The sequence below is a fragment of the Galleria mellonella genome, unplaced genomic scaffold (genome assembly GCF_026898425.1).
Source record: "Galleria mellonella isolate WM207_F2 unplaced genomic scaffold, CSIRO_AGI_GalMel_v1 utg23, whole genome shotgun sequence".
NCBI classification, from domain to species: Eukaryota; Metazoa; Arthropoda; class Insecta; order Lepidoptera; family Pyralidae; genus Galleria; species Galleria mellonella.
In genome coordinates this window covers 701644-726290 of record NW_026442045.1, presented here as the reverse complement: position 1 = coordinate 726290, position 24647 = coordinate 701644, and the positions used below count along the sequence as shown (strand labels likewise).

At 33.5% G+C, this 24647-nt stretch overlaps 2 protein-coding genes across 2 annotated transcripts; one reads left to right on the top strand and one right to left on the bottom strand.

Moving 5' to 3' along the window:
• Nucleotides 1–78: 78 nt before the first annotated feature.
• On the top strand, nucleotides 79–11122 carry LOC113512838 (protein Smaug). The gene is made up of 7 exons (XM_026896772.3): nucleotides 79–619; nucleotides 1798–2005; nucleotides 2530–3170; nucleotides 3660–3875; nucleotides 7372–7496; nucleotides 8039–8172; nucleotides 8950–11122. The coding sequence occupies exons 1-7, from the start codon at nucleotides 367–369 to the stop codon at nucleotides 9191–9193; spliced, it is 1821 nt and encodes a 606-aa protein (XP_026752573.1). The 5' UTR covers nucleotides 79–366; the 3' UTR covers nucleotides 9194–11122.
• Nucleotides 11123–11679: 557 nt separating this feature from the next.
• LOC113512911 (gastrula zinc finger protein XlCGF57.1-like) lies at nucleotides 11680–13796 on the bottom strand. Its single transcript, XM_026896871.3, has one exon. It carries the CDS (start codon nucleotides 13682–13684, stop codon nucleotides 12263–12265), a length of 1422 nt encoding a protein of 473 aa, XP_026752672.2. The 5' UTR covers nucleotides 13685–13796; the 3' UTR covers nucleotides 11680–12262.
• Between the last annotated feature and the right edge of the window lie 10851 nt (nucleotides 13797–24647).

The following is a 24647-nucleotide window of genomic DNA, read 5'->3' as shown; positions in this document are numbered from 1 at the left end:
AGTTGATGATCATGTACGAAGACAAAGAATTTATATCTAATCTAATTTCTGAACTTATTTTTTAATCTGTGGTTAGCCATTTTGATTTTGATTATCGTTCGTTGTATAGATACCTATATATATTTGATTCTTACAAAATTATAAATAGTCGTAACCGTAAATATTTTTTGTTCTACCTACATGTAATTTTCTAATATAATTGATATTTGTGCAAGGCGGTTTATTTAGTTCATTTTACCTGCGGGACCGCCACCGCTGCAAGTGTTCTGCTGCGCTACAGATAGTTTCAACGATCAGCTGTCAGGGACCTTTGACGTGTAGAACACAAACAAATCCTAAATATCGGTTTGCTATGCTGTTGCCGCAATGAACGGCACTTTTTATGATCAGTTATCAGGCGTAACTGGGCTTTTCGAGCAATGGGGCGCTTGCGAGCGTACGATGGTAGCTTGCGCGCTCGCGCGGCGCGTGCCTTGGCCGGGTCTGAAGCTGGTACAGCGGGCTGTGGAGGCTGCCTTACAAAACCATGTAGACGACGAGATATTGGAACATGAAGCTAATGACGAGACTTTGCTTGCCAGTCTGTTCAACATTAGGATAGATGATGATGACAATGAGGGTAAGATTGAATTATGCTGTTTTATATGTCTCCTCAAAAAATTTTATCATATCAAAGAATTACTGTAAATTGTAATTCAGTATCAATTTTAAACGCAAAAAAATAAATTTGGTTTAATTTGTAATATGTATTGTTAGTAGTTCAATATTGAAAATCATTTAGGTGTAGTAAAATGTGGGTAGTATCTTTCTACAGCAATTACTATGAGATTTGCAAGAATTTTTAAAGGATCAAATAGCAATGTGATTTTTTAAAAAGGTTGACATCCATTATAAATAATAATCATAATATCACCAAGGAATATAGATTAAATGTATTTAAAATGGATAAAGAATTTAATGGGGTCCTTTGCTGTTTACGCTTGGCGGAATTTGGAATCAATTTTTTTTAAATAAAGACACTTGTATTTACATTTTCCTATTCGTTATATTAATATTGTAATGATTACATCTTAATATAAGTATTAAGTGATTGTAATGTAAATGTAAGTAGTACTCCATTTTCCGCACTAAGCCTCTCATTTGGGCCTTTGTGTGTATGAGTCATGGCTAGTACAGCCAACCTAGCTCTGCCCAGTATTAAGTGATTATAAGTGTAAAATAAGTTCTAAAAATATCAATATGAATTGTGCATTAGGTAAAGTTTTTTTTTTTATGGGTGATAATGGAATGGTAACCCAATCCGCACTATCGGTATACACCGGCAGGGCACCAGTGAAGGATGATAGGAGAGAATGAAGCAGGCCAGTTAGCCAATCGTGACGAATTCAACAAGAATTGTTCATGATGGTTTTTGGGGGGAACTACGTGGAGGTTGACCTAATAGGGCATTGCTAGCAATGGGGTAATAAGGTAATGTGTGTCTGTTTATAAATTCATAGAAATTTTATAAAATTCATAGAATAATGATTAATGAAAAATACTACCTATATTTTGTTTTGCCTGCTAGTTAGTGTACACTAAAACTTAAAGTTTTTGCTTAATCCCATCTTACAATATTTATTACACACTTTTAAATTTTGTAAATATGCATTATTTGCTCCAATTTGAGAGATAGAATAGTAGTCATTCTAACCTTTAATATTTGTTATGGGGCAAAATTATATTTACCACGCTAGTTTGTTATAAAAAAATATTTATAAGTTGTGATTATGATATGTGATTTTTGATTATTAATAGGAGGGGAACAACTTCGAAGATTATTGACACTCCTACCTCTACTTAGGACAGATAATGAGCGTGCCAAGGATGTTTATGTGACTGCAGCACAGACACTTGTGCAGCGATGTGTTGATTCACCACGGCGCTCCTCAGTTTCATCTGATCTTTGTCGACAATTGTTATCCTATTTACTACTGCATCCTGCTCTTACACACACAGATCAAAAGTGAATATTGTTATTATTTTTATATTTGTATAGTTAACTATATAAAGATATAAATTTTATTGATTATGTATCATCATGAGGATAATTTTCTTTAAGAGAAAATATTTAATATTATCTTTTACTGGCAACTTTATCTGTGTCACTGGCTCGGATAAAAAGCAGCCTATATTCTTTTCCATCTCATATAGTATGTGTACACAAGATTTCATAGTAATTGGTTAAGCTGTTAAGGTGCTACAAGATAATAAATGAAGAAACTTACTTTTATATTTATAATATTAGGAACAATTTACCCAATAGTTATATAGCTTTAAATACACTGTGAACTGATGTTCATAGTGTATTTAGAAAAATAAAATGATGATTTATTTTAATACTGACACCAATATAATGATGTATAATGATGACTGTTATAACTAATTAATAAACAAACACTAATCCATATGCCAGAATAAATATATTCAAAAAACAATATTTCCTTTATTTAACAACAATGTTATCATTTATTGTTTTGTGTATTTCAGAACTCTGACGCAATGGCTGCGACATTTAGAAAATCATATGTCTGGAAACAGAAATACTGAAACTGTTTGGCAGCATAGGCTAGATCATTGCTTGTTACCTGATGTTAACATTTGGAGCACAAACAATACTTTTAGACGGACAATTGGCAAAAATGTAGAATTCAGGGGCATGGATACATTAGACATATGTTATCCAGATTTACTCCAGGAATCATTCTCGAAAAATGGCAGAGATGTCGATATCAGCTTAGACGGGGATAAACTCAATTTTGATGCAGCAGTATCACAACCAAAATCACAGAGGTCCAATAGTTTGACTCCACCTTCAAGTAATTTTATACACATGTCATCATCAGCTGAGAATTTGAGTGATGAGCCATTTGTACAGAAGCCACGCAGTTTTTCTCTTTCCAGTGAACATAGCCTAGCTCAGATTAGGCCTATTAGTATAATGTATGGAACAACTGGAAGCGAGACACGCCTAGATGATTTAAGATCAAATAATTTTACTGAACATCCTGGAATGTCAACAGTGACACAGTGGTTAAAGAGCTTACGTCTTCATAAATACGTGTGGCTATTCACTAATGTTACTTATGATCAAATGATGGCTATGGATGATAAATACCTCGAGAAACTTGGTGAGTATATTGTAAACTACTGCATGACATTTTTACATAACATATGTTAATACATATATATTATACAGGTGTGACAGATATGTATGTATTTATTATATTGCTCAGACAACAATATAATGAATAGTTAAAATACTTTTATTTTTTGAGATTTATTTCTTAATTAAAATAGTAGATTTGTATTAGCTTATTCTTTTATAACTATGGTGCCTTGCAATTGCCAATTTATTATAATTATTATATAAATGAAAATTTTCTAATATAGATATAGTCATTATAAATTTTGATCGATAATTAAATAGATTAGGTGCTTCCATAGACATTGAAATGAAAAATTTTGTTGGGAAGCTTGGCATTTTTAAATTCTATTTTTTTTTAAATATACTATCTGTAATAAGTTTTATATAAAATTGTTTTAGAGTTATTTATTTTTATTATTTACAGAATTAATTTGTATTTAAAATGTAACATATATGTATAAATTTTTAACAGGTGTGACTAAAGGGGCTCGTCACAAATTATTATTATCTATAAAGAAATTAAATGAACGAGCAGCTATTATTGAAAGTGTCGAAGCAGAGTTGAAAATATCCATGATATCACCATCTTCGGCCGCACGAGCTTTGGAACGTTTGCGCGGCGTGCTACTGAGTCCTATGCCACCTGCTTCTGATTTACCTGTTGCTATTGTACGAGCTTTAAATTTAGGTATGTAGATATTTTTACTTTGTACTTGGGCAATCCACTTTTAAACTTTTGAACATAAGTATTCCCTATAAGGGAAGGGGAGTTATGTCAGTAGTTGTCATGCTTTGCAGGCAGATTGGCAACCGCAGTTAGATTTTAGAGAGAATTTAAGAGGGATGCTGCTGCCTATTCATCTACTATTAAGTTTCCTTTGTCACCTCTTACTACACTAACGGATGGATTCGATTCTCCATTAATATGGAGTTACCCAAACCACAGCCTAGACGTATACCTCGAAGGACTGACCAACATAAATTTCTTACACTGGTCAGGGAAAAATTTGACAATCAACTGCCACTACTAGACGATTTAGCGGTAACAGATTGGACGATAGTGCAAACTACATCACGTCCATTTTAACCTTATGAACAGTCCTGTGCCCTAACCACACCACAGTATGGGGGGAGGCAACACTGGTGGTGTCCAAAATTGGAAAGACACCGTCGTAAGTTAAGGAAATTGTTTAACATAGCCATGAACAAACGGTCACAAGAAGACTGGAATAAATACACAACATCCAAAAAACAATATAAGAAACTCATACGCCAGAGAAAGCAAGAATGCTGGAGGCGTTTTTGTATATAGAAAACAATAACCAGGCGATTAAAGTAAAAGCATGTCTCTCTAATGAGAAAGATCATACAATATTGCCTCAAGAAACCTGATAATAATTATACAAAGAACGACACATTGCTACTATTTTCCAGGATTCCAGACTACTGCGGAGTACATGGGAACCATACAAGGAAAGGGAAACCAGTTAAAGTTTATAGATAAAGAAAAACTACTATGGGCAATCAGTACCTTTCTAAAAAGCGGCAGGCCTGTGGAATATTTCCAGCCCTTCTGAAATGGAGCGGGAGCGTATAGTGACTAAGCGTGCATAGCTCACCGTTACATTGGCGTGAGGTAATATTTATTCCTAAACCAGGTAGAGGAGATTACACTGTGGCCAAATCCTTTCGAATCAGTCTCACCTCGTTCTTTTTGAAAACTTTGGAGAGACTATGTGACAAAGAGATTAGATGTCAAGTCTCCCTGTGCATATGAAGTCAACTTCAGCACTTCATAACGTATAAATAGGCAATGCATTGCAATCGATGCATTTATAGACATCGAAGGGGCATTCGACAAAACAAACTTTGCCAGTATAGGTCGGGCACTAGCTACACATGGAGTAGAAATAACACTTAGAGAATGGATACATAACATGCTTAAACAACGAGCTATACAATTTACTGTAAATACTACCACACGAGGAATCGTCGGTAGGGGCTGTCCACAAGGCGGTGTACTGTCACCACTATTGTGGAATATAGTCGTAAATGAGCTCATAATAGAGCTTAACGATAACAGCAGATGATATAGCTGTACTTTTAACAGGAAGCTTCGAAGGTACTCTGTGTGATCGCATAATTGCGCACAGCATGATATTAATCCTACAAAAACAGAATTAATCATGTTCACAAATAGAAGAGTTACATGTCCTTACAGACTACCAAAACTCTTCAATACGGAACTGAAACTTAAGGAAGAAGTCAAGTACCTTGGCATAATACTAGACAGTATTGCTTTGGAATAAACATCTTGACTACAAACTTAACAAAAGCACAATTGCATTCTACCAGTGCAAAAAGATGCTAGGAAACAAATGGGGTCTTTCGCCAAAAATAACTCTATGGCTGTACAGAGCTGTAATCAGGCCAATGTTGGTCTATGGTGCACTGGTTTGGTGACCGAGGACAAAACTATCGACCACCGCCGCCAAACTAAAAAGCTTTCAGAGACTGTTTTGCTCTTCTGTCAGCGGCTGCATGAAAACAGCTCCTACAACAGCAATAGAGTTGGCCCTCAACATAACACCCCTAGACCTGCACATACAGCAGGAAGCGTTAGCCGCTTCCGACTAATTGATCTATGGGGTAAAAATCACTACATCCCCACACTTCTATTCTGAACTTATTGAACCTTTGATTGCGGCTCCGTGTGACAGTAATCATTATATATTTAACAAAAAATACCAAATACAAATTCAAGAAGAGGAAAAGGACCAATCCGGTGTACATGAATTACGCATATACACCGATGGCTCCAAAACCGAGAACGGTTCAGGAGCCGGAGTCTTTCCTTAGACCTGAATATAAACGTGCACATACCGCTTGGCGTACACAGCTCAATATTCCAATGCGAATGTGTTGCAATAACCGAGGCTGCTGCAGCTGTACATAAGCTAGGAATAAATGGTTTTAGCATTAGATTCTTATCTGACAGCGCAGCAGTACTAAAAGCATTACGAAACAACAAGACAAACAACAAATTGATAATTGAATGCCACCATTCACTGGATAGGATATCTTCCAATAACCGAGTTATCCTCCAATGGATAAGAGGGCACAGTGGATCTTATGGTAACGATAGACGAACTGGCTATCAGGAACGAGGGTGTATATCCACTTCTTCCTCTTCCGTTCTCGCAATTTCAAATGTGGATCCGTCAAAGATCCGCTGACATACAAAACCAAAGATGGATACAGGCTACTGATTGCAGACAATCAAAATTGGCCGTACCTACGTTGAATCAACGACTATCAAAACGTTTATTACATCTAGATAGAAAAAACCTCAAAATAATGATAGGGACAATAACGGGTCATTGTCCATTAAACAAACATTTATACACAATAGGAGCCACAGACAGCCCTCTATGTCGAGGCTGTTTCGACGCTGAAGAAACGGCTGCTCACGTAATCCTGGAATGTGAGGCTGTGGCCCATCAACGTTTAGAAATCCTCGGAACGGTGAGGCCTGTGAAGAACCCAGGAAGCTTCTGCGCTTCTGGGCGGATAACTAGCCACGACTCACACGCACAACGGCCCAAATGGGAGGCTAAGTGCGGAAAACAGAGTCTTTCTTACATTACATTACATTACACTAACGGGAAAGGAAAAAGTGGCCTATTCTATGCCGGGACCACATAGCCAATATAAAGTATATGTTTATCAAATTGTGTATGCATTATCATGGTCTTGGCTCAATAAAAATTCTCTAGTGATAAAAATTTAAAAAAATCCGGTATATATAATTGTCATATAAATGATGCATCTATGGCATTTGTGCATTGGTATGTCAAGCTTTATCTTATGATATGTTCGACATGTCTATAAGAAATGGTTACCACTTTCCTTTAAGTGGGTTGTAATGTTTGCCATTCCATATTGAGGGTACATTGATATTTTAAACGTTATTGTACCACCTTCTTATAATAAATATTTAGTCTCGTATTGCATTGTTTTTCATTGAGATTTGCTATTGCTTGCCTTCTAAATTTTTAATATAAACCACATATTTAAATGAAGATCTAATTAACAACTAAATGTCAATTCTATAAATGTTCCATTTACTAATATTATGTATACATAACTTTTATTTACAATGTAATATTTTTTTTATTTTTCAGCTTCTACTACTTTATGTAATAGTTGTGGGACGGGTTCGCGTGTACCCCAACATGTCTCTCACGAAGAGACTGATCACGACCTACCCATCGACCCTTTATCCTTACACTGCTGGCTTGTTGAAAAGGTAGGGAGATATGTTGTTATTTGAGGTTTTTAGCTCAAACTATAATCTACACATAAAATTTTTAAAGCTGGGTTTTTTGTGACTGTCATTATCATTTTTTAACAACTTTTAATTATATCACATTTACGATATTCTGGGGATAACCAGGAAGTAGTGATAGTTACTATCCATCCCATTGATACTTCTTTTTTATGTAACTTAGAATGGCAAACAAGCTGATGGTCCACCTAATAGAAAGTAGTAACCGTTAGTATGAAAAGTGGTAACCGGCACTTATAGACATGAGCAGTACCATGGACATAAACAGATTACACTGTTTCGTCCATGATACCCCCCATGCGTTGCCATTCCTGAGGACTAAAGTGTTATTCCTCTGTTCCTTGTAAATTAACTGCCATATTCCACCCTTTAACCTGAAACACAATCATGCAAACGACTGCTTCTCGGTAGAAATACGAGTGGGACAGAGGTACCCAAGCAACTATGATATGAAAAAATTTATAATGATATGAACTATAAGGTATTGTTTATGGTCATTTTAGGCACTTCATCACGAGGCATTTAATAGGCCGGACTTATTGGAGGAGTTAAAACGGTTACGGCATAGATTACCTCCAAGACAGTTCTTCCATCATGTAAGCGATATGCCACTCAACAGGCGGTGTCCAAAGCTCCGGTAAGTTGTCTATACTTATAATAAATCTATAGAGAGGTCAATTCTGTACATGAAATATATATCCAAAATAACTATCAGGGGGTGATTAGTGATCGATACTGATGCCAAAAATGCAATCAGTAAAATTTTTGTCTGTCTGTATGTTCGTTATAGAAACAAAAATTACTCGACGGATTTTAATGAAACTTGGTATAATTATTCTTCATACTCCTGGGCAGGTTATAGTATATTTTTCATCACGCTACCATCAATAGGAGCAGAGCAGTGAAGGGAAATGTTGGGAAAACGGGAGAAGTTACTCCATTTTTAAGCTTCCGTCGCATGTGCAGCCTTAATGGTCACTTTTTAAAATGTAAAAATGTCCACCAGTGCGACGCCGGGACGGGCCGCTAGTACAAAATAATGTAAGAGTCTACACATCAAAGTTATGACGTCTGCATTTTGGGTCATTTTAAAAGAGATCAAATATTTTTCAATAATTATTGTATTTCTTTTGGCCTAAAAACAACCACAAAACCAAGTGCACATAAATTTATGATCAAAAATGTAATTACGTATTTTGCGTTTGAAGATTTAAATACTTTTTTATCATATAAGAGCAATTTTAAAAATTATTTATATATGTAAAATTCTTTGTAAATATATAGTTTTATTAAAATTCTTTCCAAATTCATAGATATTTATTTAATTTTATTACTGTAAATCTGCATTATTAGTATCTATTTGAATGTTAATAGTCCCTCTATAAATTCTTCTGAGTGTACTGACTTGTTACAGATGGCGTTTCGGATCGCAAAACGGGTATCAAAAGCCTTTACATAGGCGCATGTGGACACCGAACTCGCAGTCTAAGGGTGGACCGCCGTTGCCGCGCGGAAAGTCGAACTCGTACCCACCTTTTCCTCCCGCCGCTGCACCCCGTTTACCCCCTACGCCTTCAACCCCTGCCGTTCCCGCTGCAGATGATTACTCGAGCCTTGATGCGCTCTGTCTACAAATGACCGAGCAGGCGATCAACTGAGCAGACGCCCACATGTTGACGGGTGATGTCACAGAGGACTTACAAAAAATGCAAGTCACAGCTTAATATGAAAAATGGTAATATGATAGTAGTCGCATAGAAACATAACAACCATGCCATTCATTTATTTCGTGTTGCTCCCACTCATATTAAATATTTTTCTATGTAACAACTATCACTTTAAAGTTTAAGTACTGACTGAAAGCTTACACTCTGTAATATAGGATAGTATCCTCTGTGATTATGCTCTATTGACTCTTGTGAATAGTGTACTCCATGCTAAAACAAACGTCTTGTTTGCTGCTGGGACATTTCTCAATGTTCCAGAACATTATCTGATTAATTGATGCAAAATCGTAATATTAATTAATTGGATACGTAACGATTCCCAATTTAAATAATGCAGGAAGGTCATGGTACTTTTAAGAAATATAATATATACATATGTAAAGAACTTACTACTTTTATAATAGAGATGATATAATACAAATCGTATTTATATTTATTTGACGAGGTTTTTCTATTGATGAAAGCCCTGATGTTTATTTAATCCTGGATATTATAAGTCTAAATATAACTTATTTAGTAGCCATAATGCATTATAGAAATTTGATCACGCTTTAGGTAAGGAGTACACAAATTTATCTAGCATAGTGAATTAATATTTATTTATATTAAATAAATGAAGAGCTGGTGAAATGATGCCTTAATTTAACGAAAATACAAATATTGACGTTTAACATTATTAGGGTACATTTCTAATGTCTCGCCATGGGTCCCAATGCTTTTTGTAGGTTTCGATATTTGCATTTTTTTAATATAAGATATATCATTGTCCACCAATGAAGCATAATGTAAATAAAGCATCTGTAAAAAATATTTATTTCCTATATAGTAATCGATGACATCGACTTGATTTGGTTCGTCCAATTGTAATATGTATACAAAATAAACTTTATCCTAAATTTATCTGGTGCTAATTTTGCAACTTTTAAATTCCAGTGTAGTTTGTTATTTAATTAGGATTAGTAATTATTTATTTTATGATAATGTAAAACATTGGAAGGTACAGTAAAATGTATAGTTATTTAATGGAAAGGTGGACTTGGTTGTGGTGCAAGTAGCACGTCCATGCAGTCACGTAGGCGTCTACAGAGTTCAGACAGCACGGCCTAATAAAACTGCAGGTACCTACTTAATGTCAACTTAATTGTAAACAATATAGTTGTTGTTCAGTGTATTAATTGTGATTATTGTTGACTTGTTACACTTGCACACTATTGTCTGTTCTTAAACAATTATTAATGTTATAATATAAATTTAGATGTAACTTGTTGACTGAAGATTTATTTATAATGTTTGTGTGCTGTTTATTTATTTAGTTTAATTATTTGTATTGACCATTTTGACTGGATCAAAAATCTGATTGTAAGATGTGCAATTTTTTTTTATTTATTATATAAATGTTTATAATAAATGTTATCAAGTTTTGTAAATAATTGACTGGGTTACAATGTATTTAAAATATTGAATATTACGCAATAAGATAATGGCTTTGTACAAACTTTGGAAGTTGTGTTGACGGCAGACTTTATTAGTGCAATGAAAGTAATAATTGATATGAAATAATTGTTTTAATTATTAATTGGTTAATTAATATATGACACAGTCCACAATAGTATGTTGATTTATTTATGAAATATAATGAATTTATATAATGTAATATATTCTAAAATTGTACTTTTAAAATACTGTCTGGAATAATATTTATTATTCTTTTAACAAAATATTTTAGGAAATAACTGATGCCTAGAACTTGTTGTTCTAGTATTTAATTAACACTTCTGTTTTACATGTCTGGACTGTGATATGGTTTATTTTTTTATTACAATATTTATCAGCACGAAAATAAAAGTAAATTGTAATGTGGATATTTATTTTATTACCTTAAAAATAATCTTTTAAATTATATCACAAATTGTTAAAATTCAACAAAAACAACATGACTAGCTATGACAAAAAAAATAAACTGGTTATTTTGTTCATTTTATATATCACAGTTATTTACATTTTGCTTTACAATTAGATTTGAGTAAACAATTGAAAAGTATAAAATTAAATGCAAAGATTGTTGTAGGCATCTGATGTAATATTCAGTTTTACTTATGTGATTATCTATCAAAAGTATGTGTTAATAGGATAGGATTTTACTTCATGTACCAAATTTCATTTCAATTTATTCAGCTTTTAAGTAAAATGAAAACACCAAATGTTTTTTAATTATTAAAAACTAGCTTTTACATTTGATTTTGTATGACTGTGATATTTTCTCTGACCAGAATAATAACCTATGTTCTCCTCCATTCCATATAGTACCTGTATACCAAATTTCATAGTGACTGAGCTGTTAAGGCACCAAGTTTATAATTAAACTCACTTTCACATGTATAATATTAGTAAGGATTTCTCAACTGTAGTCTTGAGTAACATTCAGTGAGTACTTAAGAGAGTAATGACTGCCATGTCAATAAGTCTTGTATGCAGAGTTCTTTGGCTAAGAGATGAATTACAGTCGCACAGTTCAGCTACAATTATATTAGCTTAGGATGTTATTTAATAAATACATATCTGTCATACCAGTCTTCCATTAGGGTAGACAGAAAGAATGGGATACCAAATGTTTAGATTCAAACTCCTTTTGCTACTTTTGATTTATTTTTTGTTAGACTGTTGTATATCTAAAGAACAAATGCTTAGGTAAGTACATAGTTTTTTAAATGATTTGGCCTTCACCTTTCAATAATATATGGAACAACTGAAGGTATAATCAAGATAATCAACTCAAAATTAATACTAATTGGAACCTTTGCACCTGTAGAATTTATTTCTACATATACCAACTATGCACACTCATATCAAACAGAATTGATACTAAAAATGTGAATAAATTGGTAGATTTTTACACTGAAGCCACTATTTTCTTACAACTTTAGTGTGATTATAATTTTATGCAAGAAACAGATTCAAGATCACAAGTGTTACAAGAGTATTTTCTAATTAATATTATCTTTATGAGACAAGTCTTTCTTTATGTGTGCCCATTTTGTGTCTTGCAAGATCACTTTTTCTATAAAAGCCTCTTGAACATTGGTCACATGGAAATGGGATCCGTGTGTCATGTAGTTTGGCTGTGTGGAAGTCGAGCATGGGTCTGGATGGAAATGCCATCAAGCAGCCCTCTACTAAACATTTATGTTTATCTGTTTTTTTATGACGGAAGTTCATATGGTGAGCTAAAGCTCTAGATTCTCCAAAACTACTAGTACAAAGTTCACACTTTAGTGGTTTCTCTCCTGTGTGTTTCCATGTATGAACTTCTATATTTGGTACATTCTTAGAACATATATTACAGTACCCAGATTTCTCTGAATGTTGCCTTTCAATATGACTCTTTAAATTGCCTTTTAAATTAAAATTACGCCCACAGTAACTGCAAATAAAATGGTCAGGTTCTGAGTGTAATTTCAAATGCTTTTTTAAATTGTTTCTATATTTAAACATGACATTACAAATCGCACATGAAAATTGTTTATTGTTTGAATGAACTTTATGATGATTCTTTAGTTCCTCCTTAGAACAGAATGCTTTACTGCAAGTTGCACACATGTAGGGCTTTTCTCCTGTATGCCTTTTGATGTGTCGAAGCAAAGCACTTATCTGTGTGAATTTCATTGGGCATTCTGAGCATGCATAAGGTGTTTCACCTGTATGGATTCTCATATGTATTTTAACATCACTTTTTGAATAAAAACATTTACCACAGTTTTCACAAGTAAAATTGCGTTCTCTATTTTCTGAATGATTTCTTTCCACATGTCTTTTTAAGGTTCCAGAGTCTTTATATTTTTTATCACATGATGAACAAGGATAAGGTTTTTCATCAGAATGTGATCTCATATGTATCATCAATGTGGATGGATTAGGGCACTTACGATTGCAAACAGTGCATTTTTTGGAAGCAGGTGACTTGAATTTTGTCCTCTTTTTGTACACTTTTCTTTTTATTCTTTCTTTACATTTTGATTCATTTTTTATTTCTCTTTCTTGACTGAGAACTTCACAAGTGATATCAAAGTTACCATCAATATCACCATAAACCAGATCTTGGTCGCTACCAATATTTTCTTCAATTTTTACCTGAACAGTGTCTTCATTATCATGTTTGTTTATATTTAGAGAACATTGACTAAAATCTTGAGAACGTAATGCTTTATCCGTGGTTTCACATTTTTTAATAAAATGATAAGCTGTGGACAGTTCTAATTCACAATTGTTGCAGATGTACGCTGGAAGTCCATCGCCTTCATAGATGCTGATGTTAGCACAGCAATACATTATTTTGGCACTTAAAACAAGTTCATCATTAATTTTGTCATATATATATGAATTTCCCTTATTCTCGCAACATATTCTACATATTTTTAAATCCATTATTTCTATAAAAAAAGAAATTATTAGATTATCATATTAGTGTTATCTATCATAGTAAACAACAATTCAAAAAACCACAACAAAATTTGACACACTAGTAGTTAGGGATGTAGCGATACCAATACCCAGCTATATAGCAACGCAAAGAATAGCCGCGACTGGTTTTTTTTTTATTTTAATGGGTGATAATGTTATATTAAACCTTTCCTGTGCTATCGGTATACGCTGGCGGGGTACCTGTAGTGGGATGATGGGTGACGATGAAAGAAGATCAGTTAGTCCATCGTGACGAATTCCACTAGAATTAACCACGATGGTTTTCAGGGGAACCACGTGGAGGTCGATCTGATAGGGTGTATTGCTGACAATGGGTCAGTTAGACCCATTATTAACAATCCCTTTCCTCCCGCCTCGGCTGGGTTTTTTGATGGGTGAAAATGGAATGGTAGCCCGCCTGCGCTAACGGAATACGCTGGCGGAGCACCAGTGAAGGGTGATCAATGAGAATGAAAATAGGTCAGTTAGCCCATCATGATAAATTCATCAGGAATTAACCATGATAGTTTCCAGGGGGAACCGCGAGGAGGTCGACCTGGTTGGGTACATTGCTAGCAATGGGATTTTTAGTCTCCATTACTAATAATCCCTTATCCCCCCCCCTGCGGTTGAGTTTTTTTTATGGGTGAAAATGGAATGGTAACTCCGCCTGCGCTAACAGGATACTCTGGCAGAGCACCAGTGAAGGGTGATAGATGAGAATGAAAACAGGTCAGTTAGCCCATCATGATGAATTCATCAGGAATCAACCATGATAGTTTCCAGGGGGAACCGCGAGGAGGTCGACCTGGTTGGGTATATTGCTAGCAATGGGATTCTCAGTCTCCATCACTAACAATCCCTTTCCTCCCCCCGCGGTTGGGTTATCTGTCGTCGACATAGACAGCTATTGGTTATTAAGAATAAGGAATTACATAGGAGTGATAAAATTGACAATTCATAGCAGGCTAGTATATAGAAAATGTTATAAGGCCGTATATCCCTACCAAATTCAGATACAACCTGCTTGTATACTATCTGAATAAACTGTGTCGAATATATAATCTAGTAATGTAAAATTTGTCATTGACATATAATTGACATATTAAACATTTTCTATACATTACCCTGCTATAAATTGAGAAAAATAGCAACTGATGGTGTATCTTTCGTCCTCTTTTTACTAATTATATTTGCATAAAAAGAAAGAAGGCAATTATATGATTTACAGTTTTTATTTTATCCTTCCTTCTATGTAATTTCTTGTTCTTAGATTGGTTATAGCCGATTAACCGTTAGAGCAATAACTACTTTTACCCGTCTGCTACAGCAGCCACGGTAGCTACTGCGGCTATCGGCTACCAATAGCCGTGGTAGCTATCGTGGCTGGCAATAACGATAGCGTATGCTAGATTTATGATTATTTGTAAAACATGCGTATAAATACATGCAGATGTTAAAAATACAATCTCATTCGACATGTTTAGCCTGTATGGCATACAAAAATATGCAGTTACACAGCCAGTTCAAAATTATACATCAAGTCAATTTTATACAATTTGTTCAAAATTAACCTTTTTACGTACAATGACAATTGTAGATTTTTATAAAAAAGAAAATTGATAAACAATTGAAATAGAACAAAATACAGAATATACTTCAAGTCAACAGACGGTGATTTTATTTTACAACTAATATAATAAATAATATAAATAATATAATTAAATACTAAGAACCAGCACATATTACAAACATAATAAGTGGTCCTTCGAGCCGGATGAATCCCGACATTCCTTCAATAAATCTAGTAAAACAAGTAGCCATACCAAAACCCATCATCCCAAGTTATGGTGGTGAGGTAAAAGAGCAAAATGATTTCAAAAATGTATCCCTCTCCGTGATTGACAAGAGTAGGACTGTATCAAAAATAGAGAAATTCTACTATTTGAAACCTTATCTAAATGGAGAAGCTGCAAGCTTAATTTCATCGTTACCAATCAAGGAAGATAATTATGAAATTGCTTGGATAACACTCGAGAAACGTTATGAAAATAAAATGTTAAATATCAATCACAATCAAAAAATTTTAAAGTACAATACGATTACGAGAAATAATATCATGGATTTTCTCAACAAATTACAACAATTTGTAGATTCATTGAATGCGATGCAAGTTGATACAATTGAGATAATATTGATATATTTAATTACTCGCAAGATGGAGAGTTCTGAAAATCGTTAAGCAGACAAACTACAGATCAGTTGCGTTCGAAAATCTCAAAGATATATATTCACATAATACGATGCCTCATTCTCATATTAAGAAGACGTCACAACTATCGACTTCTTCATATATTATACAAAACAATAAGCTGATGTACCTGACATCATCACATGGAAGTTAATTTTATATATACAAATATTATTCTTTACTTTTATTTCTACTAGAAGATAATAATTTATTTTAAGTATTTTTATGATTTGTTAAATTCTCTCACACCTTTTCCTAGGTGGAATATGTTCAAAATTAACCTTTTTACGTACAATGACAATTGTAGATTTTTATAAAAAAGAAAATTGATAAACAATTGAAATAGAACAAAATACAGAATATACTTCAAGTCAACAGACGGTGATTTTATTTTACAACTAATATAATAAATAATATAAATAATATAATTAAATACTAAGAACCAGCACATATTACAAACACAATTAATCGTTAAAAAATAAATAATAATAATAACAATTATCAGGTTAAATATAAAGGATAAAAGAACGATGTCACAACGTTGTTAATAAATATAAATAAATAGATTTTTTTTTTAATTTATACTTAAATGAAATACATTAGTTGGTGAATATTTTATAGATTTTGGTATTTTATTATAGATTTTTGGATGTAACTTATCATTATCGCGTTGATTGCGTTTAACAATTTCTGAAAATCGTGGAAATAAATTCTTATTACATATATTCATTGTACATATTTGTAATATATATACAAAACTCGTTAGCTTGGGTACCTCTGTTGCATTCGTGTTTCAACCGTAAAGCAGTTGTGTTTGCATGGCTGTGTATCGGTTTGAAGGGTGGGATATGACGCGAATTTACAGGGTACAGAAGAATAACATTAGTCCTCAGGAATGGCAACGCATGGGGGGGGGGGTATCATGGGCGAAACAGTATACTCTGTTATGTCCATGGTACTGCTCATGTCTATAGATGACGGTTACCACTTTCCATCAGGTGGGCCGTCATCTTGATTGCCATTCTAAGTTGTAAAAAAAAAAATGAAATTGGCTATGTACCTTCTTTGAGCTTTAAATACAAATTCTTTCTTCGTTGAATTTCCCCAAAATATTATGCCGTACCGTAAATTTGAAGCAGAAATACCACGATATGCTGTAATTAGTGCAGATTTATTTATTATAGGAGAAAATTTATTTAAAGCATAAGCCAAAGAACTCAATTTCTTGCATAAATCATCTATATGATCTTTCCAATTTAATTTATTGTCTATTATAATACTTACCTAGCTAGCTATCCGATAACTTATTGATTATTATAAAGCTGCCCGGCTGCACTGCGTCGGGTTCGATCCTCATTGCAGTAACAAATAAATTTGATAATCCAATATGCGATTTTGTTATTTATTTATTTATTTTTTCTGGTATATAACTATATTATAGTCAATACTACGAGTATATTTATTAATGAAAAATGAATATTATCAAAATTCGGTTTATCAATAAGAGTTAGCGACATCTATGATCTATGAACTTAAACTTTGAGATAGTCTGTTCGATTATAGTTGATATATAAAGTTTCTTAACTCATTACATAGGTGGCACCACTATGAATAAAATTAAAAGAATATTTACTAATGGATATACCTAACATAGTAATGAGGAGGGAAAGGGATTATTAGTAATGGAGACTACGAATTCCATTGCTAGCAATATACTAACCAGGTCAACCTCCTCGCGGTTCCCTCTGGAAACTATCATGGCTAATTCCTGATGAATTCGTCATGATGGGTTAACTGACCTGTTTTCATTCTCATCAATCATCCTTTACTGGTGCTCCGCTGGCGTATCCCGTTGGTACGGGCGGGGTTACCATTCCATTTTCACCCATAAAAAAAAAACATAGTAATGAGTACAAAGCAGTTTATTGATTTTTTTTTAATAAAAAATAGACTTTAGTCTAATGTATCAGTCTAAAACATTTATAATTAACAAAAACAACAATCAAGAATATATAGAACATAAAAATAAGCTATAAAATTTACGTAGGTAGTCCATAATTATTAATTCTAAAAAGAAAATAGGTATATGTTGTAGTACCCAAACACAGATATATATATTAATAAAGCTGACAAAGCATAAACTGTAAGCATGAGTTAGATATTTTTTGCTTTCTTCTTTTGCTTGCGCCTACAGTTAAATAAATGTTGCTCTTTTTTCTGTCACGTGTAATAATACCTTGGCAGGCAGGTTGGCGACCATAGTTAAGGTTTGGAGTTGCTGGAGATGTTTTGAAAGGGATGCTGCTGCCCATTCCTTGACCATTAGGTTCTTTTAGTCGCCTCTTACAACACCCACGGGAAAGGAAGGTTTAGCCCATTCTATGCCAGGACCACAAGGCGCATAAAATCATTAGTGAAATAGAAGATAAAAAAGAAAGTTGTCAACTTTCCTAATGCTATACCGGTCTTATCAAAAAAAAAAATGGAAAGATGTGGATACACAAATATTAATTAATATTCCTGGTAACAACAAAGTTTTTTTTTAATATTTCAAAAAAGGAAAAAAATCACTTCGACAAAAATCATTTTAAAAAAATGTTATTTAAAAATAAATCATTATATATATATATATATATATATATATATAGCATAAGTATAACCATAGTACTAAATATCATTTAATCATCCTATTACCATTAAATGCAAGCCGTAAATGATACCATCAAATTTTTGAAACAAAAATAGATACTTTCCACACTGTAATAAGTACAGGTAGTATAGGTACTATATGAAAGAAAATTTGAATAAGATTTGTCATCACTATATTTATCATTAGGGTTTTATAAGATCTGCTCTATCGGTATATACTAGTGGAGCATCAGAGATTATAGGTGATGACGAAAGCAGTTCAGTTGGCTCATTATAATTAATTTAAGAAGCAAAGTCCATATTTTCCTTTCCTGATGAGGTTAGTGCTAGCAATAACTTTGTTATACTCTACTATTGACAATTTCTCTCCCTTCCCTTGAAAGAAAGTGGTCACTGACGGTATACGCTGGCGGGATACCATGCTTATAATAGGTGAAAGTAAAGCTAGGTCAATTGGAACCTGCTCATGTTTATAGGCGATGGTTACCACTTTTCATCACGTGGGCCGTCGCTGGGTAGCCATTCTAAGTCGCGTAAAAAAAAACCAGATCCATGTCGGTTTATTTCTAATAATCGAGCTATTAATCCCCATTCCTAATAATTTCTCCTATCCCGGAGGTTAAAATTAAGACAATTGGTTGTTTATAATATAATATGTCGGGGGGAAAGGGATTGTTAGCAATAGAGTTTGACAGCCCCATTGCTAGCAATATGCTTTATTAGGTCGACCTCCACGTGGTTCCCCCTGGAAATCATCGTGAACAATTCTTGTTGAATTCGTCACGATGGGCTAACTGACCTACTTCATCCTCACCTATCATCCTTCACTGGTGCCCCGCCTGTGTATACCGATAGCGCGGGTGGGGTTACCATTTTATTATCATCCATAAAAAAAAATAATAATATGTCAACGTCGTTATTATCTGTCAATTTTTAGAAAAATTTGAAAAATACTTCATTTACGATTGCATGTTCTGAAGTGCTTTTCTCTGCTTTTGAATTAAAACGTTAATCATAAAGTTGCATATAAATGTAGCACTAAAAATTAAGTACTGTAATGTATGGCCAGGAAACTTTATGTTAACCTTTAGTTAAATGAGGAAATTACAATAGTGCTAACGTAACTAACAAAAATACTGTCAAATGTGAAATGGATATCATCTTAACAAATTTTTTTTTAATGGGTGATAATGGAATGGTAACCCCACCCGCGCTATCGGTAGGTATACACTGGAAGGGCACCAGTGAGGGATGATAGATGAGGATGAAGCAGGTCAGTTAGCCTATCGTGACGAATTCAACAAGAATTGTTCACGACGGTTTCCAGGGGGAACCACGTGGAGGTCGACCTGATAGGGCATATTGCTAGCAATGTCGAACTCCATTGTTAACAATCCCTTTCCCTCTCCATCTTAACTAATTGTGAAACAGTTTTAGCTTTATAATTCATATTTCTTTTTATTTTGACGTGGGAATTGTGATTATATAAATATCATTGAGGCCTACCCTAGACATTGACCAGATATTACGGGAAGTGCTGAAAACTTGTATTTTTACTATCAATAATATAAAGAAATTGAGATCTCAAGGTAATATTGTATAAAATAATAAATATATGTAAGAATGTTATCTTTTGTTTTATTTTTGCTAAACAAAATGTTTATTGGAACATGAAATTTAACATAAAATATATATATTTCTTTTATTATAAGATTCGCCTTTCTACTATCAAACTATAGTATAAGTATAACCATATTCGTTTCCATTTTGAATATCAGGCTGGCTAACATAACGAGAAAAAGAGGATTTTTGTGTAGATTGGTGAGATATTCCTGACCGAGGCGTTTTACGTAACTCGTATGAAGTGCGCTCTTTTATCCCTTGGTTATATACTCTTTCTTTCATTCATTCTTACTTTGCTTATTAATATGTATGTCTACCCAAGTTAAAACAATGTCAAAGACTACACCACGCATAAACCATAGTCTAACATAAAAATATTACTTAATATTTATGTATGAATGTAGCGATCATTTGAAGGTATCTCATGTTTCTAATCTTACTGAAAAAACATTTGGCACGCGGCGCTTAAAATAACAGTGAATGTTATTGTGTGTGACAGCCCTTAAGCTGCCAAAGGATTATTGTGACTGCGCACACGCAGCCTCTCGACAAAACGCTCAAAGATATTATCGCCACCATCAGATAACCATGCACAATATTGCATCTGCACAAAGTATTTGATTTAGTCCGACAGACGCCCAAAGAGTTATAAGCTTTTGATTGTGGAAATGGTGTTATTATTGAAAGTTAGTTCTTTTGTTACCTATCACTTGACTGCCGAATTGATTCATAAAATTTGGGAGTTATAGTTTTACCAACACAGATACATCCTTACTAATATTTAAAAATGAGTTTGTTTATTACCTATTAGCACTTTCACGGTTCAATCGATGGGCATGAAATTTTTATATTTATAATTAGGTATTTAGTGTTAGTGATCCGGTCAGGCTTCGCACGGGCAGATAGAATTCTCCCAAACAATATGTAGCGTGTTACTATAAATTATAAAATTTACTTTTTTTTTTATATACAACTTAGAATGGCAAACAAGCTGACGGTCTACCTGATGGAAAGTGGTAACCGTCGCCTATAGACACGAGCAGTATCATGGACATTACAGAGTATACTGTTTCGCCCATGATACCCCCCATGCGTTGCCATTCCTGAGGACTCAGGTGTTATTTCTCTGTACCCAGTAAATTCACGCCATATCCCACCCTTCAAACCGAAACACAGCCATGCAAACAGCTGCTTCACGGTTGAAACACGAATGGGACAGAGGTACACAAGCAATCGACTTTTGTACAAAGTCTCCCTCTGGTACTACTTTAGTATAGATTTGGAATGAAGATGTCACAGTGAGGTATGTTGATTACATGAGAAAATAGTTCTTATATTTAGTTAGGTATGTGTTCCATTTAGTACATGGTATCCCATGAGTAATTAATATATCCTAAACACGCGGACAAAGTCGCGGTTAAAATTTAATAAGTAAATAAGTAGATAGATCAGATGTTTTTTGTTGTAGCCGAAATCAATTCATCAAATTCAAGGGACTATTGTGTTAATTCTGTACTAGTTAGTTAGTCTTTCGCTATTATATTATTGTGAGTAATTTATACAATGTCTATGATATTACTGGAAAGTGGCAAACACTTTTATATAGCGTTGATTTAATTCCATTTGCAAACGGATCGGTATTACATAATGTGGGCAACAGCATTCTATGAGGTATGCACTTTAGGGGATCAACCCCTTCGTCGACTCAATTAGATTGCCAAGCTAACCCTAACTCTTAATTCAGAAAGGGTGCAACCCGCGCAACTAGCGTGGGCTTTGCAATTTTGGTTTCGCTTCCTGCAGTAATTTCTCATCAAGGTATTTGTTATCGAGAGAAATAAATATTAAGAACACGTAGATACAAGTACCTCTTTTGGCATGGCTTTATAAAAATATTAAATTTAAATGTATAAATTAATACTGTTTAAATTTAAATACACATATCACTTTTAGTTCACTTTTTATTAGGTACTTGTAATTTAAATATTCAATTGAAGTCTACTTACAGAGTTATGGGACTATTGATAAAAAAGATTTTTTATTGCTTTGTAAATGCTTTGTGTAAATTATGTTGGAAGGACTGGTGGATGTATGGAGGGGTATGGACGGATATTTATTGCGCAATGTTGCTATTGGTCCCATGATCCCCTTACATATTCCATTGTGTAGTTACGCAATTTCATTGGACGTTCAAACGTTGCATATTATACATATAGGAGTACATATCTATTAAAAAGGGAACAACTTACAGACAATGTTTTTTTTCTGGTCGTCTTTTTATGATGTTTAACCGTATTTAAATTGAATAAGAAAGAAATTTAGATGGCGAGATCAATATTGAGCTGTTTTTATCTTACTTTTACTTATTATTTTGAACTGTTGTTCTTTAAAATTATATATTTATCAGTTTAGTTCTGCATATTAGTTAAATAATAAAGGATAAGTATTTAATATGCTCGAAAATTAATATTGATCGATTTTAATTGAAACCAAAATAGCATGTGATGTGATTAATACGGGAGTAGAATCCATAGGGATTGTATTTGTATAAAGAATCCCCAGAAACGGTGTCTAGTTGTTGAAAACATCGCATTTGCATTATGGTTATGGTTTTTCGAGTTACTGTAAAAACATGTAGGTATAGGTACACAAAATACTTCTCTTTATCTTTTTATTTAAGAGTTTCCCTTTGTCGGTGCAACTAATTCAAAATAATTGTAAACAGAATAATAACTAAATAAATTGTAACTACTAATAAACTGTAATTTTTTCATATTGGGTTTGCTAAAAGAAATCTCTTTTAGCAATTAAGCCTTTGTGCACTATTGTTTATTATTCTATTTCAATAACCTTTTGTGTATAATAAAGAATAAATATCAAAGACATCAAAGGACAAAGACCCGATTTTGAAGGCGCTATTTCTCTAAAACTATTTCTTAAATTAATATATTAATTTTGTAGTTTCGCAAGATTACTGTTTTATAGCCCATCACAAATTAAATTTATAATATTTTTGGCTTAGATCATAAAAGTTTAGTTTATATTGGTACTTAGAATAAAGATTTCGCGGTGATATCAAATAGAAATTTTAATTTTAGAAATAATTGGCGCCTCATAATTGTCCTTAAATGTATCTATACATGGTGCTATGTCATTATTAGATAGAGTTGATATGTTTTCCGTTTCCGAGTATCAATAAGTTGGACCGAAATATCGATTATCAATAGATAGAGATATGAATAAGGCAGATTGTATTGAAATACGATAATTTATTTGAGACATTGTAGACCACCGTGACATTATGATTACTACAAAAAGTAAAGAGTTGTGGACATCCGGAAGTTTCGGGTCCGTACAATGAGTGGAATGAAATCGTCATCCCTGATGGCGACTAGCGACAGTTGCGTTATTGACGTCTTTGAAAGCCTCGTCTGGACATTCGCTTCATTAATTTTATCTCTATTTGTAATAAAAGAAACGGTTTTTTTTTCATCTTCCACCCATTTGTCGAAACAACAATAGGACTGCGTCGAGGTAATCACGAGCGACGTTACTTTCCATGCCATGCCCGTTCTATCGTGTTCAATATTTAAAGTAATCACACTGATTGTATCAGTTTTTAACCATTAAAAATGTGAGAAAATACTTCCTTGGGTCTCTCTCAACTTGTATACTTAATATTAATTGAACGTAGTCGCGGGAGATAATTAGAAACAAATAATTATATTAAATTATTGAATAGTAAACATATCCAGTTAATTATAATGATTTTTATTATAATAAGTATTTTATAGATACTTTATACTTATTAATTTTTATAATAGATCACTAATATTATAAATGTGAAAGTGAGTTTGTTTCTTTGTTCATTATCTTATAGCACCTTAATGGATTAATCAGTGACTATGAAATATGGTTTACACGTACTATGAGTATATGGGAAGGAGAAGGATATAGGCTACTTTTTATCCCATATAGTAAAAATATTTCAGTCGCGCGGAGAAGTCGTGGGTATATACTGGTAATATATATGGCATAAATATAGGAAATCATTAAAAATACCATTATTGCTGTAATATGTGGTTGAAAAATAAAGCAGGTGTAAGTACAATATTGTTACCTTACGGGCTTATCTACAGGAAATTCGAGCAAACACCGCATTTACCACTGCTCTAATCAAAACAAATGAGAATATACCTTACCGAATTAGTAATAGAGTAGAAAAATGTAACATGGAGCAAAAATATGCCGTGAAGCTGGACGAATTATTTACAAAAGGGCTAAAAGAATACAGCTATTCGTTTTTCTATGGTTAGGTGTTCCCGCTGTACGGGATTATGTCAATTGTATTGATTGTGAAGAGCTTGCGATTAGGTTCACGTAACTAGAGGCGTTTGCTTTGCG